This window comes from Camarhynchus parvulus, chromosome Z, assembly GCF_901933205.1.
Source record: "Camarhynchus parvulus chromosome Z, STF_HiC, whole genome shotgun sequence".
NCBI classification, from domain to species: Eukaryota; Metazoa; Chordata; class Aves; order Passeriformes; family Thraupidae; genus Camarhynchus; species Camarhynchus parvulus.
The window spans coordinates 53,313,376-53,331,962 of record NC_044601.1 but is presented as its reverse complement, the minus strand read 5'-3'; the positions used below and the strand labels follow the sequence as shown (position 1 = coordinate 53,331,962).

Below are 18,587 nucleotides of genomic sequence, written 5' to 3'. Positions count from 1 at the left end.
TCACGTTAGTCAAAAAAATGGATTTCCTATCTCTGAAAGGTGGATGGAAATGTTCCCCTACTGCAAAACTGCTTTCAGAAAGAAGGCTGCTATCTAATGAATCACAAGAACACCAAGGTTTCTCAGTGAGCACACATTTAAGCAGACATCAGACATCTTGTTTAGTTTTAGAGATCATGTATAACCAGTGTATAATACTTCACATAACCAGTGTTCCAAGATCTTTGTGACATTACAATGGGATTTTTAATGGATTATAAACACAAATATACTGAATAGGAGCACTATTCTGTTATCAGATGTGTTATTTTTGAAATCACATACCATTGTGTACAAATACCAGCTGCCCTTTAATTATGTGAGCCTGGGTAAAAGTAAGGATGCTCTTGTTTGGAGAAGACTTCAGAGCCAAGTGTCCATTGGTAGGTGGAGTAATAGAATACACCAGTTCTGATGGTGAGGAGTCCTTGTCTTCTGCACAGAGGTCATCAATAGTTATTTCTGTGACTGAACCCACCCAGACCTAGAAAAGCAAAAATAATTTTAAAAAGAAATAAATAAAGAAAGAAAATGCATACAAAAGAAAAGTGGGGCAACAGGAGATGAGGGACAGGGATGGATGACACATGACTCCAAGAAAAAGGAAGAATAAAGATTTGTGCTGTGCAACAGTCACAGCTATAATAGGTTTCCTAACTGTCCATCCAAATCTCTGATCACAGACTGGCACAGCTCATCCTGACAAATAGTCTGCAAAATACAAGACCTTGAAATAATACAAGCAAACACATCCTACACCAGTTAAGAGTTTCAGACAGTTGGAGTGCAAGAGCTCTAAATTCTCAGAAACATAACAAAAATTGTATTATGATAACTGAGTCAAGGAATTGCTTTCCAACACATACACATGAATATTAGTGTCATGTATTTCACAGCAGGTAAGGCACTGAATATGTTCTACTTTCACCAGCAGAAAAGATGAAAGAACAACAGCCTGGGGACAGCACGAACTCTAATACAAATGGGAGAGTTCTTGTAGCTGCACTATTTTCTTCTAGCAAAATGCACTAAAGGCCCTTTTTTAGTGCACTAAAAAACCGAGAGACACTCAGTCAGAGCACTCAGGGAGGTGAAACAAGCAATGCCTCCAACAGCTGCCTACCATTTACCAGGTTACAACTGCAGAAAAATAGTTAACTAGTTTTTAGAAAGATGGTATAAAAACCATTATTTACTTCTGGTAAATCTAAAGCTGGAGCAAATTCTAAGTCTAATTTCAGAGGAGAGCCACAAGATTGATAAAAGGACTAGAGCACCCCTTCTATGAAGTCAGGCTGAGAAAATGGGGGCTGTTCAGCCTGGGGAAGAGAGGACTGTGTGAGGATCTCACAGACACCTTCCAGTACCTGAGGGGGCCTACAGGGAAGCTGGAGAGAGATTCTCTGACAGAAAGTGGAGTGCCAGGGCAAGAAGGAATGGGTACACTCTGAAAGAGCGGAAATTCAATGAGGTATTAGGATAAAATTCTTTACTGTGATGGTGGTGAGATACTGAAACAGGTTGCCCAAAGAGGTTGTGGATTCCTGAATTCTGGCAGTGTTCAAAGCCAGGCTGGATAAGGCTTCAAGCAGCCTGGTCTAGTGGGAGGTGTTCCTGCCCATGGCAGGGGGAGTTAGATCATCTTTAAGATCCCTTATTTCAAGCAGAAAGGACTGCTCTCTGGGTTTCATTCCTATCTGATTGGGTAATTTCTTGTTTAGAAAGGATAAGAAATGGCCATTTTGTTCTTCATCTCTGCTGTATATATCTGGAAATACAGACAGAAATGCTAACAAAGAACCATACATATTTATCTCAACATGAAGTGAAATTTCTAAAATATTCACTACATCAATATCAATTATTTCCATACACAATTTATAACATAGCATAAAATCTTAAGAACCTAAACCTTTAAATACCTCAGCTTGAGCTTCAAAACACATTCCCTGCATCATTCCTCCCTGTCTTCCTACAAGTCTAAGTACATTTAATAAATATCTCATAGTAACATCACACCAAATGGTTGAAGGGGACAAATGATCCTTAGCAAAGAGCATTTTACCTCTGCCAAAGCCAAAAATCAGCAATCACAATTCAGTAAGTATTAATTCTACTTTTTAACATGAACCATGAAAGAAAACCTTTTAAGAGACTGAAATTTGTGCCACCACACTTCAACAGAGGAAAGATTTCATTCTACACTGTCACAAAATATGTGCCATAGAAAAAGAGATACTAAAATGAAGGTTTTTTTTTCCTAATCAGAAGAATTTTGAAAAGTAAGTTTATAATAGAAAACTCCTTTCAACTAGCAAATAGTTATTTTCTCCCCTGAAATATGTATTTTGCTGTAACATAATTATTAATATTCAATTTTGATAAAGAATGACACTTACGGCACAGAACAACAACTAACAGCACATGGTGACTTAGTGAGTGGCACCAAATAAGCACATCAGTGTCAAAGGTTTTGTACTGAGACCTTTTAATTCATCTCAGTAGTACTTGCGTAGATAATTCTATGAAGAAAATAAAAGGTCATATACAGAATATGCAAAAAAATAAGAAATTATAATGGACACATGTTATTACAAATGACTCACTAAATTTCAAGTTATTTTCCTTACTAAAGGAAAAAAAATTAAAATTTCTAATTATAGAAAACAGTTTCTTCTGTAATGTCAGTATTTAATTCTGTTGTCTCAGCACACTACCACTTAACACTTTTTAAGTACTATACATGGCCTGCAACATGATCCTTGAAGAATGAAAGGAGATCTAAGAGTTGAAAAGAACCATAGGGAAGCAAACACTGAGAACACAGCAAGAATGTTACAAGCACATTATTTTTCATATCTGAGATCAAAATCTCCCTGAAGAGCACCATGAAGACTGTATCTGAACTTCCATGATGTAGCATGATGCTGATTTTTTATGCGCCTAACATATTCCACAGGCATAGTCCAAAAAAAGGTTCATGACCTTGCTGATGTAAAATTATTTATTCTGCTCTACTTACAGGATTCAGCTCATCAGTATCTCCTTGCATGCCACATATTCTACCAGACAGTCTTATTCACATTTTAACACTTAAGACAGCAACTTAGAGAAAACAACAAAAATAATCAGTTCAAATGTGTGCATTTTTTAAAAAATCTAATTCCAGGAAAATATAGCCCTCTTGTGGCAACAGGAGAATACAGTAACTTCATAGCATTGCCACCCATGTATTTAAACACATATAACTGCAGCATATAATGCCAGAACAGTGATTTTCTTCAAAACATCCTTTTTCCTTCACCCATTCCCATTCCAGAAAAAAAAGTCCATGGAACCTGTGGAATTTTTAAGAAATTATATCTAAAATGGTGATAATTTAAGTTTCTAAATAAAAATACATCTCACAAATTTGCTCCAATGGAAAGGATTTAAATTAAATGCATTACAGAAGTTCTCAGGACAGTAAAAATTTCTGCATCTCAGATGTTATGCCATAAATTCTGAGACAGGGAAAAAAAAACAAAAACCAAAACACCTTAAACCTTCATTTACTTTTGCTTCCTAGAAAAAAAAACAGAGAAAAATTCCCAAAATGGTTGGATGTCTGTCACTCTGAAACTCCCCCCTGGTGCTCATAACATTGATAGCAATAGACAAGGCTGTTTGAAGAAGGGATGTTATGGCTGTCTCTGAAGTGAGGAAGCTAGAGTTAGACTCATTCATCATGTGTGCACACACCCAAAAGTTTCTTGCGTTTGGACAGAAGCCCAAAGGCCTAAATTAACTTTCACATGCCCACACCAACATCACTGGCCTCTTCACCCCTTGACATGTACTTCTTCACAAAAGCTACTTCTCAGCAGCAGATGCCATATCCTAGCCTGTATTTTTAATCATTCAGCATTTCTTTCTGACTCTTTATATTGCGATCTGCAAAATTTCTGAGGTCCTAAACTTCAGTCAACTCCAAAAGTTCTAGGAGACTTCTGTTTTCACAGTAGTGGTCAGTCATTTTATACTTTTGTACATTTCCACCCTTACAAAACAGATAAAAGAGCTACTGAATTTTTAAAAGCAACATTGTCTGTAATTCAGTATCTAACACTAGCAATGTTCTTGAGGAGCACAGACTGTTTGGCTGAACGTGGAGCCAGCCACCATCACCCTACACAGGAATGCCCATCTCACCTCAATAATTAGCAGAACTAATAAAAACCCATTTTCTTCCATCCACTGAGGATGTGCAAGCTTGATTTGAGGAAGACTCATCTTAGCATATTCCTCCCATCAGATAACTTGCCTGCCAAATTCGTTTTAGATTGCACATGAATCTACCATATGTGTACATAATGGTAGCCACCCACAACAGATACAAATTTGAGTTTTCAACAATAGCTTTTGCATTAGCAGAACCACAGGCACAAATGCAGCATCCTGGTTCTAGTACACAGACTGCCTCCCCAGTAGAGAGGACCAGCTCAGGGTAGGCGAAGCTTTGTTAATCCTGTTCTTGGGAAGCCTAGATTCACAGATATTTTTAGAAAAATCCATAAGCTGCATTGCAGTGCACTACATAGCCTTAGGTCTGTTAACAGACTGCAATTCCAGCAGTTCAATGCTGACAGTTTAATGCCAACAATGCACCAGAACAGAGATCCCAAAAAACTTGGCTGAACATGGTGCTCTCTTCTCTGTGACTAGATAAAGATTGCTGCATGCTATGCTGATGTCTGTAGAGTACCACTGTGATTACTTAAAACGGGGAAGATTTTGCTCTGTGCCACCCAAATGTTTGTCAATGCAGTCTGCCCTTCTGCCAGCAGTCTCTGCACAGGGCAGGCTCTCTCCTGTTGTGGGCATCTGCAGATTATCTGCTTTCACAGTGAAGCTGTAAAAATTATGTATTTTCTCATATGAAAAGATGTGAAATATACAAGGTTATCATCATCTTTAGAGTAATACACTCTCCCTCTCCAATACACAATTAACTACATAAAATTAAATGCATGTTTTGGTACCACCCATTTATAAACTGCAACACAGAGCACTGGGAATGACTGCAGCTTCAAAATATCCTGCTTATCTTCTTTCAAGCCTATTCCTAAATACCTTCTCCACATTGATGTCTTCCAGCTGGTGACCACTTAGCTGACCATGTTCATTTCATCCTGCTTTTTGAAGTCACTTAATTTGTTTTTACTCATCAGATCTCAGATTGAAAGTCTTTACGTGTGGGGGGCTTTTTGGGCACAGCGTCTTTACTAAAATGGTTCTCATTACTGACTGCTATCGTAACACAAAAAAATACTATACAAATACGTCCTGGTTTAAATACTATAAACAAACAAATTAATTAATTAATCAATCTAAAAATGCACTGAAACTGAAGTGACAGTAGTCACTTCTGTAGTGGTAGATAACTTTTCAAAGATCTGTAGATTAAAAAAGTCAGCAATTGTTATTAAGAGCAAAAGGTAGCATTAGCTAAAGGTAACTTTAAAATTTTCTTCAGGACTTTCTGGGGGGAAGGCAGTTTAAAAAAAGTTAACATGTTTTTTCTTAGCTCACAGTATCACACTGTGATATTGTGAAGTAATAGCTTCAGTGATTGGACTAATATTTTGATGACCCTAGATTTCCACCAGACTGCATTATGTTATTTGCAACTTTTTAAAAGGGAACCACTCCTGCTTTGTGTAAGAGATATCCAACACATAATAAATTCTCTCTTGTCCCATCCTACTAGCATATCTGGACAAAAGCAGGCAGTAGAATGTACTTCAGCAGGTCTGACCCTTTAGCACACTTCATGGCAAGAGGCATAGGGTTGGAAAGCTGAGCAAATACAATAGTGAAAAGCTGGCATTCTCATCATCATATTCTTGGTACTTTTCTAAGTTACATGTTCATTAACAGTCCTCAAGATACCTCAGCAAACAACACAAAAATATAACAAACATCCAGGTGCAAGCCATCCACCCTCAGAAGCCCTACATCAGTCCAAGAGACTTCACATAACTTTAAGATTAAAAGCATGCTCATTCAGACATCTAGATAAACTTTACAACAGCCAAAGGAGTTCTCCATGTCTAAAACCTTCCTAGATACAAATAATCTATGTACTGCCTCCTTTCATTAGCATTAATTTCCCTAAACCCAAGGACTACTACATATTACACTGGCTATCCTACCAGATACAAACCTAATAGCCTGTTAATGAAGGTGCATTAAAAATGGCATCAGAACTAATGGAATTATTTTAACACTTCAAAAGGTTGAAAAGCATACCTGAAGAATTTTGTTTACTTTTACAACAGGAGCTTCATCATTTACTGCAGTAACAGTTACAAACACAGCTCGGGGTAAACTCTGTTTCCACAACTCTGTGTTATTTACTATAACAGTAAAACTGTCCATCGGTTCTTCACTGTCATCATGAACATAGTAGATTAATTCTTGTTCCACCTGAAAAATATAACAAGCTGAAAAACTAAAGAGGCTAGAAGAAAATAAATGTCACATTGAAAAAGATCCTAGTCATAGCTCTCTGTATTTATTGTATGAACATTTTGTTTATGCTGTAATATCATATTGTACCTCTATCTTTGCTCCATTCACAACAGTAAATTTTACTGCTCATCTGTCCATTCCTCTAGTCAGAATATCTTCCCAGTCTTGGCATTCTTTCCTTCCTCCTGAAGCAAAAATGGAAATCCAACCCCACTATATTTAACAATGTTTCCTGGAATCTATAAACTGAACACAGTGCTAGTAGTAGATGGTGACCTATGATACCATCTTGCTTCTTGGAGCTAAATTACTGAAAATTAGCACATTGTGCATATAGTGGCTATCTGTGAGCAAAGAAATTACCTTAAAATGTGCATATAGTGGCTATCTGTGAGCAAAGAAATTACCTTAAAAATTACTTTTTTCCCCACTTTTCTACTTGTTCAATCTACATAGCACTTCCTCTGGTCTTTTAAAAATGCACCCAAAGTCTCACATTTCCAGAGTATCTACAACTCTGCCTGAATGTGAGTGGCCCATCAGTCTACTGTGGCTACAGTACATTAGTCTGTGCCAAAAGCGCCATCAAGGAAGTGATGTGGCTCACCACAACAAGGCAGACTCCCTCCCCACTCCAAATGACCAGATAGAAAAAACAGAAAGATCTTTAACTCAAGGCCAGAATAAAGCTCAAACTCCTGTATCTCACTACCTCTCACAAAATCCCACAGCTTCCAGCAAAGCAAATAATTAATCAAGACTATGTCTAAGAAGATCTGAAGACATTACCTGTTTTCTGGTAAATGTGGCTAACTTTATTCCAGGAACACGAGAGTTTTCAACATACCCATGTTTTGGCTGCTCAGTTAAAATGAATTCACAGCTGAGTCCTGCAAAGTGTCTACTAGAAATTTTTAGATAGTCTTCCAGTAGGGCTTTTGAGCCCCCTTCAAATACTGTAAAGTTCTGTACTTCCAGTGGAATCATTCTGGGGATGATGTCTACAGAGATCTCTATTCCACTCACTGTTCTGACACCATTGGTCACATCCAGAAAAAAATGGTCATGTAGTTGGTCAGAAACTGTCTGCACATACTGAACTTTGCCCTCGTCGACATCTTGCTGTGTGAAGCTCAAAGCTGGCCTTTGGTTAGAACTGAGATAACTTTCTTCCGAGGAAAACTTCCGAATGTATCCATGTATGGGAAGCTGTCTTACTGTGAACACAATCTCAGATGGAGGACTATTTTCATGAACAACCTTCAATTCAAGAACATATCCCAAAATTATTCAAGTGGAAGTGGGAGAAATTCTATAATTCTCTTCTGAATTTTTCACTTTTAATTCTGGGATTGTCTACCTAACTAAACTGGTACTTAGTTGGGTTACACAGTTCCCAAAACAATATAATACTTTAAGTAGACACATGTTAAATAAAGGTTGCATGGGAGCCATTTTGCAACCCCAAATATGTTCTGTAAGTTTTTAAAAGGAACATACTGCATAATTAACTACTGGCCTCACATCTACAGATCCCTGCCTGAAACAAGGAATTCAGGATTTCAGCAACGTGCAGCCAGAGCCCTCTCGCGGTGGTTCCTGGAAGGCTACACACAAAAATTGGGCAGAGAAGCATTAATCAAACAGAAATGGCCTCAGGTTTGTGACTTATTTTTTTTAACTTTTGGATGTCACTCTCAAACGATTTTAACTGGGCTAGCTCCAAATTAAATTTAAAAAAACCCCTTTCTTCCTTGGCATTCCCAAAAAACCCTTCTTCCTTCCCATCAGCTCAATTAAGACCAATTACATGGAGTACAAATAACTGTTACACCTAAGACAAAAATATACATGGAGAATCTCCTAATGATAATTTTCTTATGCACCAATATGTAATAGAGTCAAAAACTATGGCCAGTATTTTCTTTAACATGATCAATTTTCCTTCCTAAAAATGGAAGCTTGCTAGTGTCAGTCTCTCCTGAACTAAGCACCCAGAATGCAGTCATATTAGTGGTAATCAAAAGGAGTTAAGGAAGAGAAGACACAAACTAAAGACACTGCCAACAGCTAAAAAACTGAGGAAAACTTAGTACAAGATTGGAGGAATAGACAACACAGTTAACATACTTGCAGTTTTCCTTTACTGATTTTAACTGGTTTTCCTTCTTCAACCAAGAGATTGTTTTTGTTCACAATCCTTGGTGGCTGCTGATGACTTTCCAAGTACACACGAACCTGTAGTCCAGCATCCAGACGGACATCTCCAGCATGGACTGTAAAGTTAAATGCGTCAATAAGGTTGTTGCTGTCATCATGTCTGTAGCTCACATGTCCCTTTATCAGATCAAGCTGAGTAAACGAATCCTTTAATACATTATTCACATATATTCTTCCATATTTTGGGAAAGAGAGTATCTTGTATGTAAGCTCATGATCATTTCTTATGTCTTGGTTTGTAGCAGCACTGAGGATAGCTGTTGAAACAGTTTCTTCTTTCCCTTTTTGAACCAACAATCCTGTATTATTTACCAACTTAACATAAGGATCGGTGGCATTCACTTCCAGAAGCAAAGAAGTATAGTGCTTGCCATCTGTCACAAAAAGCACAAAACGCCCAAAATCTGCACCATGGTGTATGAACAGGACTTGCTTTTGCTCCAGGTCCACTTGTTTGAATTGGTAGAGTCTATGCAAAGTATCATTTGTTAGCACCAAGTCCCCATTGGAAATACCACGCCTAGTATATAGCAACTGTCCATCATCAAAATCAGAATCAGGATCATGATAGCAAAGATCTGCCAAAGTTAATAATCGCTGTCCGTTTCTCACTATGTCAAATATCTTATCAACTACACGAACTGGCTTCTCATCATTCTTCAGCTGGACAGAAATATGGAATCTGATTTCTACTGACAAAGGTTTTACTTCTGGATCAAAGTTTGCCCCCTTTCCCAACTCTTTGCTGTAAGCTCGGACAAGAAGTTCATCAAACATCGTCTCAGAATCATCATGCACATACATAAGGCACTTATCAGTTATATCTTTATTAGTGAAAGTTGTAAGATTGTCATTATTCTCGAATGAACCAGAAAAATTAGTATATTTTAATTTCCCATGCTTAGGAAACTGTATAACTTCATATTGGAAAGTTTTATTATCTGGTGTTTGCACAAATAGTTTTGTGCTTGTTATTAATTCTCCTTCCCCTTCAATAACATTAAGGCCGTTGTTAGTCAAAATAAGGTTTCTCAAATCTGATTTGATGTAGACTTCAAAGTCATAGAAATTTGAATCCAGATACTTTGTAGAAATGAGAAATCTAAATGAATCATAGCCTTCATGGTACTGGCTGATTAATTCATATGCCACTTTTTGATCAGTAATATCTTTTTGGCTAAAGACTGAACCTTCTTTCAAAGCCTGGTCATTAAGCACTATCTGTCCATTCTTTGGTAGGGACAGAAGTTTGAAACGAAGCTCATCTTCAGGTATTTCTAGATCTGCAATCACAGCAAACAGATTATCAGAATTCAAGTACTTCTTTTTTGGTTTTTCAATTTCTAGAGGGGCATGTTTCAATAGATTGTACCTTAACCATTTCACTCTGATTGGAAATGTGTGCTCATCACTTATTCTGTTTCCTATGCTAACTTTGAACTTAAATTGGTCGGTAATGTTTTCCAGCTGAATGTCTTTAAAAGTGCTACAGTATCTCACCCGGCTGCGCTGAAGAGACCGCTGAGAAAAAGAGTTGACTTGCTTCCATACCCCCCCTGAATGCTGCCTTTGGACCTGACCAAAGTGAGGTGGCTCTGTGATCTCATACCGTATCTCCAGTTCCTGGAGGACAGCATTTGTTTCAACTGCCAGATGCCTAGGTCTTATAAGAGCTGTAACACCTTGGAGGAGATTTATTCCTGAGTTGTTGACAACTCTGTAATCCAAAGGAACTGCCATGACACGTAACACAACAGTGTTGCTCACCTTCTCACCATCACTTGCCCTGAGAACAATCCTTGAGTTCCTGACACCTGTGTGGACAAAGTAAACAGTGCCGTTGTCTAAATCCTCATTAGAAAAAGTAGTGATAGCTTTTCCAGGATGCCTTGAATTTTCTAAAAATCCTGCATCTGCATTCAGATTTCCAAGCACTGAAAGTCTGAGGCCCACAGAATCTGTATCTTCATCTAGAACCTTTATCAGGTCATTAGTCAAACGCTTCTTTGAGTTCTCTAAGAGAAGAAGCAAGTTTCCCTCAGGAAGTATGATCTCAGGTGCATCATTTACCGGAGTAACAGTAATGCTAAACATATGCTGCTCATTTCCTTGCAAATATGGAGGCACAATCTTCTCACTGCTGGCAGAAATGGAGAAATTAAAATAATCGTAAGTGTCCTCAGAGCCATCATGGACATACAGAATCTTCCCTTGCCATACATCCTGCATAGCAAATGTATTTACCTCCTGCAATGGTTCAACATTCAGTTTCAAGTGTCCATGAGAGGGTGGTTTCTTTACATCAAAAAGAATTTGTGACTGATTAATTCCTAATTTCTGAAAGTCTAAGTTAACTTTAATATGCTTAGATTCAAGTGAAGCCTGTTCACCCTCTAGCACAATCAAGTTACTCAGAACTAAAAGGTGGCTTTTGTCTTCCTTGCCCAGAGAAATTGAGCTTTCATGGGAAATGGCAAATACAGGAGCTGCTTTCACAGGAGGGTTTTTTTCAGCTGTCTCTAAAGAAAGATTTGCTTTAAAAGAACTTGGCAGTTCACATCCAGCTGAAATGTCCTTAGTTACTAGAACATTCTTCAGTGATTTCTTTTCTGAGTTGGCTTTCAGGTTCCTTAAGCAGCCTTTGAAGGATCCTCCTCTGGCGTACTTCCTAGATACTGAGATTAACTTCATCACTTCTGATCGTATGCTGTCATCTACACCACCTACAAAGAAGGATCCCTTCAGAAGAGGCAACTTACCCTGGGGAGGTAATGACTTTTTCACAGTTTCCTCATCCAATGTTAGCTGCAAATATTCTGCAGTAAATTTCAGTTTGATGTAGTGCCAACGACTATCATTGACTGACCTATGAGAAGAAAGATGGGTTCTACTTTCATGTTTTCCAACATAAGCTTTAATTAAACCATCTTCCATTTCCATCGCAATGAAATCTCCTGCTTGCCCAGGCTGGTAAAGCAGCAAGCCACATGCAGCTGAGGTTTGTAAAGCATACTCGAAGATTCCCTCGCTGTCCACACTCCATGATGGGAAAGAAATATAGGACCTGGAACTGAAGAAACTAATGGGTTCTTCTTCACCTGCAAAGAATTCATCACTGCACCCCACTGAAACTTCATGGATGTTTTTGAAGCCAGGAGAAGGTCTCAGAGGCATCAGAATGTCTAACTGATTGAATGACACACCATCAATACATCCTCGGAAACTGGGTAGTGCTCCAAAAAGGTAGGGAACATGAAGTTTACCAGTACCACCTATGTAGAATCCAAAATCAATGTTTAATTCGTAAAGAATTCCAGGCATTTTTGCACTAGTTCTATCATGTTTATCAATTACCAATGTGACATTATCATGTTCATGATGCAGTTCAACCAGGTGCCAAGCCAAATCATTCAGCTGAGATCTTTGCTGAGAATGCAGTACTTGTTCTCCCATACCAAAGTTAATTCTCAACTGCAAGAGATAGAATTTTAACTATAAAAATCCAAAATTATATTCACAATCATACATTAAGATATAGGTAATACATTAATTTTCATATCTTTTCACACTAACCATATAATTTACAAAATAGATTTGAAAAAATAAAATCCTAATAAAATTCTATGTAGATTTACTTGTCTTCACAGATGTTTGAATAACTGCAGAAGAAGCAACAGACTCCACTGCAATTTTACTAGAAACAACTCGTGAGAGCCCAACCGAAAGTGATCTTTCAAAAACTTACCTTGCAGAAATACAATTACTCAGATCCAAGCATTTTCTGTAATGCTAACATCATCAAATCTGAAATTCTGTCTTTGCTGAACCTCATGCTTTGAACACAACGATCTTGATTTTAAGATCTAGAGATCTCAAAGGCTATAGAGATATAACTATAATAAAAGCCATACTTTGAAATTATCAATTATATTAAGTGACTTTTCAATTTCTCTGAACAGCAACTTGTTTAGATATCTTGTTATAGATAACAGCCTTAAGAAAAACTCTGATAAGCACAGGCTACACATAATTTTTAGCTACAGTTATAAAGCATACCTGTACATATCCTGAGCGCAGTTCCATTAAACAATAATCAGTCTTCCCAGCTGCAAGAAGAAGCAGTCCCTGTGGCTGGCTTGTTCGAAACTGCAACTGTAAGGATGTCTGAGGGGATGCCTCTGCCATGTTCACCTCCACAAAGCTACCACCATAAAATGATACTGAAAGAAATAAACGAAAATAAATAGGAAACTCAATCACACACAAACACACACAAAAAAATGTTTTCTCATTCATACCCATATATATGTGAACAATTTCTATTATTATCTACATACTTACGCATATACAAATGAAAATAAATCTCAGATATCAAATTCACCAGTCCAAGCAATTTAATAAGAGCCCAATGGCCATACCAGAATGGGCAAGGGATGAATACAGCCCAGCTTTCTTATCTCCAAAAGTGATGACTGGAATGGTAAGAACCATGCAATTATACTGAATAATTTCTTTCAAATACTCCTTAATTTTTGTTTCTTTGTTTCTGGTCTTTTCCTGAGCTTGTCACATCCAGTCTATTTTAGAGTTGCAACAGAATTTCTCTATGAAGTAGAGAAATTCTGGTTTCTCTTCGGACACATTTTCATCTTCAACATGCTCTTACATCTCCATCAGAGACAATCTATGTCATCTCTGCAGAGAAGACCCACAAGTCTCCTGCCACCTTTGTCATTTTCAGATGTTTTCATCCCTCTTTTCCAGGCATAAGTGCCCTCTTGTTTCCTGTATGCAACTTCCAAGCACCCCACCATCCTGGTGGCCACTCACTCAAATCTGAACAAGCTTCCTTCATTGATTCTCCCCTCTTTTCTGCTCTGAGGAACAGTAACATCAGTAAGAGTTTTCATGTGACTGCTCACTGCTTTTTCCATCCCCATTGTTTCTATTTTGAACAACACAACAGATCCAAAAACCAAATCCTCCAAAATTCTGCTGGTAACTTCCCTCTGACACATAAAAAATATATCAATCATCTACCATTCCTCCTATTTAATCAATTACTTAATATACAGAGCCCTGCACTCCAATGAATGCTAAAAAGCCTTTGGCAGCAAACTTCATAAAAAGTCTTTTGAAACTCTAAATCTTGGTCAACTTGCCACCCCCACCAAGAAAACTCCAAGGGGGTTTTAAGGAACTCTTTAAAGAAATCTTATAGACTTCTTAAAAATCGATCCATCTCACTTGTGCATCTTTTATCCTTTGTTACAATACCTACAAATTTGAGTTATGGATGTCAGGCTTACAGCCCCTGGTAATTCTTGCTTTAAATATTAGCATAAAATCGGCCACCATCCAGGCTTCAGGTACCAGGGAGTTTAAGCATGAGATCAGATATTACCCTTAGCAAGCAAATTATTTCATCACCAAGTTTTTTTAGGTCAATGCCTCTCCTCCCCTTCCACCACCCCAAAAAAAGAAATTCAGTTTGGGAATCTTCCCAATTAGCAGTAAATACCATTTAGTTTAGCTTCTCTGCAGCAGCCATGCCCTTTCTGAGTGCCTCTTTTATACTAGTAACTTTATCAACTGGCTGCACTGACCCTCTGCAGGGCTTTTGTTCTTGATGTACTTAAGGAGGATTTAGTAAAAGCTTTGATTCCTTCAAGCTGATCCTTGACCTTTTTCTTTTTTCCAGACATATCTATTTTCAAATTCCATCTGCCAAAGTTTATGATGCTTTCAGCTGTGTTTGGATACAGCTTGTAAGAACACCACCAGTTAAATATTTATTTTGCAGTTTTTAGCTTCATTCTGAAATATTTTTCTCATTTTAAAATCAAGCATTACTGCAGAGGACTTTTGAGGTTTAAATGTTCCAGTTCCTACATTAGCTGTCCCCTTGCTTAATCTAATACACTCTGACAACTCCTATAAAGTGTGACTTTGACTCTGAACTGGATTCTGTGCAGAGTACCAAATCAAAGACCTAATTTATTAGCTCATTCATGAAATAACAATCAATAATAGTATCTAAAGATTTGCTATAGGATATATAAGAATTCTACGTAGCTTTCCCAAGAACAAGATTTCAGCAAAACCCACAGCCAACAACTATGTAATATCAAGTTATATTAAGTATGCAGAGAAACACAGGGAAGGTCTTTACATTACTGAAATACATATATTTCTTCCAAAGAAAGAGTCATCACTGTGCCTAGAAAAACTGATCCCAAATGGAACAGCGGTTTGCTTCTAGTTTAAAAGAAGCATTCGTCAAAAAGCTCAAATACACCTTGCAGGTTTTAGATTAAATTTATACACTGAGAGGACCCATTGTTGTACATAAAAATGTTTTTCTGTGGGGTAAATAAAGACCTCCTCTTTAAAGCAAGTAGTGGAATAACATAACTAGAGACAAATATAAATATTTGTTTATAGTCCAGTATAAATATGGACTAACTAATAGGACAGGAAATAGGTTAAATATTTTTTTAATATTATTCTAAATTCATATATTGGATTTTGGGGGAAGAAAAAGCAGAGAGATTATGGATTATTCAGTGCAATTTAGAATAAGTAGAATGAAGCTGTGAAGTCAAGATTTTGCAGAGTACCACTGGGCAATAGTTTAATATTTATACTATAAATGAATTTTCTGGAAAGAAAAAAAAGAAATCTAAGTTAAACCTTCTGCCTTCCATAAAACTCCTAGAGTCAGAAACCATCACTGAAGGTGGGGCAGGTAGGCACTGATCCACCAGTTAACAAGATTTTGAACCACCTACAGTACATTGGCATGATTTCTTTTGCAGCTAGCAGAAACATATTTTAATTTTCTTTTCCTGACACATTACTTGCCATATCACAGATAAGAACAAATTCCACTGTTGAGACTGAAAAACATCACCATTACCACAGAATACATAATATGGTTTGCTTACAAATCTTACACTCTTACAAAACATGGTGCTGATATTTCAACCCACTGAGCTGGGTTAATGAAGCTTTGTTACAAGGACAAATAGCAAAAGTAATGCAGCAGAATGAGAGGTGAAAAAACCTCCAAAGAATTAAAACAGGACACTTCATAATGAAAAAACATTCCTCCATTTTTGTCAGCTTATCTAAGCTGATAGATGATATCAACAGCACATAACAGACACAGGAAAAATGGAAGTGGAAAGGGAAGCTGCCAGATTCATAGGTAATACTTAGCCCTTTAAGGCTAAATATAACAATTATTCAAAAGGGAATTCTCAGGGTTGATTCACACTTTTTCAGTGTAAAATTTAGCGAGATTTTGAGGTTAAATCAAACACTACCAGAGTGTGTAAGCCTCTTACACTCACCTAAAATGTATACAATGAAGAATACCCCTATGCTGCATCTACAAATGCTTTACACACCAGAAACAGTGTTTGAAGGTCCCTTCCAAACCAAAGCATTCTATGACTCCCAGATAAAAGACAGTCCTGTAGTTAAAGCACTGAATGTGAAATGAACAGTGCTGATCTTAATTTCTGGTTCTGTTACAGAAACTCACTGAAAACTGAAGAGCTGAAAAAGCCACTTAAAACCTAATTTCAGTGCACTGCCTACAAGAAGCTCATGGGTTTTTTTCCTTCCCAGCCTTCGACTGTTTCCTTCCCTTTTGCTCGATTGCCTCTCAGTGAGGTTATAGCTGTAACAGCACCTGGAGTAAATGAAGAAAGCTGGATTTTAACAAGCTCTCCTGGTGGTGCAGTCAGTCCACATGGCCTAGCAAATCTCAGCTTGAAGGCAGCTCAAGCAGAGCATCACAGGTTGGTTCACCTAGAAGCAGTAGGCGTGTATCCCTACCAGGTGGTTTGGAAATGTATTATCTGGCTTTGCACCTGCACTCCCCGCAGTGCCAGGGACAGAGGACGCTACTCTAACAACAAGCCATAAAGCACTGGTTGGCCTAACACCACTATCAGTAATATCCACAAAACCCTTTGTCATGTCATTTAAGAGAATGCTACTACTACTAAAGGCTGACATTTCAGTGGCAGTCAAATCTTCTGACATCCTTAGTATGTCTGAGACATCTCTATGAGGAATAAAAAAATTCCTCCATCCACTCTGGCTGCAGAGTCTTCACTCACAAAACTGATGAACATCACTCAGAGCTCCATCAGTGAAATTCTCTCATGGAAAGAAAAGATTGGTGTATTGCATTTACAGTATCTGAATTTAATCCTTTCATTAACTTCTGAGGTAAAAACTATTTTTTTTTAGGTTACAATTAAATATTAGTTCATTTCTAACCAGTCTTCTCAGCTAGTGAAACGGATGCCACACAACCACAGAAACTGACCATTCGACATTTCTAAAGAATGTTACAGCAATTGGTTTGTCTCATATGGGATTGCAGCGAGGAACAGAAGGTGGATGAAGGTGGATGGAAAACCATACTTCTTCAATTGTGTGCTAATCCAATAGTTTTTAAAATACATACAATAAACTTTATTACCAGTCTTTCAAGCTCAAATTGCAATGTACTTCAAGTTGTATCTCAAGAGGTTTTTGGCTGTTTCAATGGTTTTGATGACTGCCCAAGATGCGCACTTTAACGTGCATCACTGCTGGTGAGGTGCCTGGCCCGTCTTGAAAAGCCACAGGACAGCCGAAGCTGTATGCTAAAACCCAGATACCTGCAGCTCCTGGCTGATACTTATCATCGGGACTACTACTTTCCGCAAGGCGCACGGAAGGAATTGCAGGGAATATTCCTGTTTCTACCTCAGCACTTTTCCTCATGACATACTACAGATATGATAGGAGGTGGAGGGAGAAAAGTTTACATCTACGTTGCTTGCAAAGCATCCACGCTTTTATTAGGAAGTCTACGTCAGGTCCCAGCGTCTCTGCAGCAGGAGGGGAGGCAGGCACAAGACGAGCTCACACGCGAGCGTACAGCCCGGCCTTCACTCCAAGGCAAGAGGACACCACGCCCTCACAAAATGCCCGCCGTCCCACCACCTGTGCCGCCGCCAGCGCCACCCGCCCGCCGCCCCGCTCCCGGCCAAGGGGCTGCGGTGGCAGCTGGCCCGAGCACGCGGCCCACGCCGCCCCACCGGGACGGGGCAGCGCCACTCCCCGTCGGGCTGCTGCTTTCGGGGGAACACCGGCCACAAGTCGCTCCCAGCAGCGCGGGCGCCGGGGCTGCGGCCGGGCCGCCCCTTCCCCGCGGGCGCAGGTGCCTTCCGGCCCCCGCCACGGCCCTACCTGCGAGCGGGCCGGCCGGAGGCCAGCAGCAGCACCAGCAGCGCCGGCCGCAGCAGCACGGCGGGCGCGCCGGCCATGCCGGAGCCGCGGCCCGGCCGGGCTCCCCTATCCCGGGCGGCGGAGGGGCCGCGGCGCAGCCCTAGGGAGCGGCGGGGAGCGTCACAGCCCTGGCCCCTGCTCCCCGCCCGCCGCCCGGGACGGCCTCCGCTCGCCGCCTTCCTCCCCTCCTTCCCGCCCTTCTTACAGCGCAGCCCCTGCGCCGGTCCGCCCCCGCTCCAGGAGCACCGGCCTGGGACGGGAGATGGGGCAGTGCTTTCCCATAGCCGGGAGCGCCCTTCACAGCTGTGGGTTAGTGCGTGCTTCGGGTGGGACCTGCTGTCCCACTGATGTGGGTACAGCGTGCTTCGGGTGGGACCTGCCCACATGTGGGTTACAGCTGTTGTCAGTACTCACCCACTGCGCACCCTATGTGTCCGTGGCCTGCCTGTCGCAGTGGGAGGCTGCTCTGAGGTACCCCAAACCTTCCCCTCTGCTGGCTGGAGCATCTGCATCCTTCAGAG

General features: G+C 39.6%; 1 protein-coding gene across 1 annotated transcript in view; it reads right to left on the bottom strand.

The window, feature by feature from the left end:
* LOC115915402 (chondroitin sulfate proteoglycan 4-like) overlaps nucleotides 1-18,292 on the bottom strand; it is a 37,115-nt gene extending 18,823 nt beyond the window's left edge. Inside the window, exons 1-6 of the mRNA XM_030968785.1 lie at nucleotides 18,272-18,292; nucleotides 12,829-12,992; nucleotides 8,683-12,243; nucleotides 7,342-7,812; nucleotides 6,331-6,507; nucleotides 325-523 (exon numbers count right to left, since the gene is read on the bottom strand). Of these exons, the coding sequence (XP_030824645.1) occupies nucleotides 325-523; nucleotides 6,331-6,507; nucleotides 7,342-7,812; nucleotides 8,683-12,243; nucleotides 12,829-12,957 (4,537 nt within the window). The 5' untranslated portion in view covers nucleotides 12,958-12,992; nucleotides 18,272-18,292. The remainder of the gene's footprint in view (nucleotides 1-324; nucleotides 524-6,330; nucleotides 6,508-7,341; nucleotides 7,813-8,682; nucleotides 12,244-12,828; nucleotides 12,993-18,271) is intronic.
* Nucleotides 18,293-18,587: the final 295 nt, after the last annotated feature.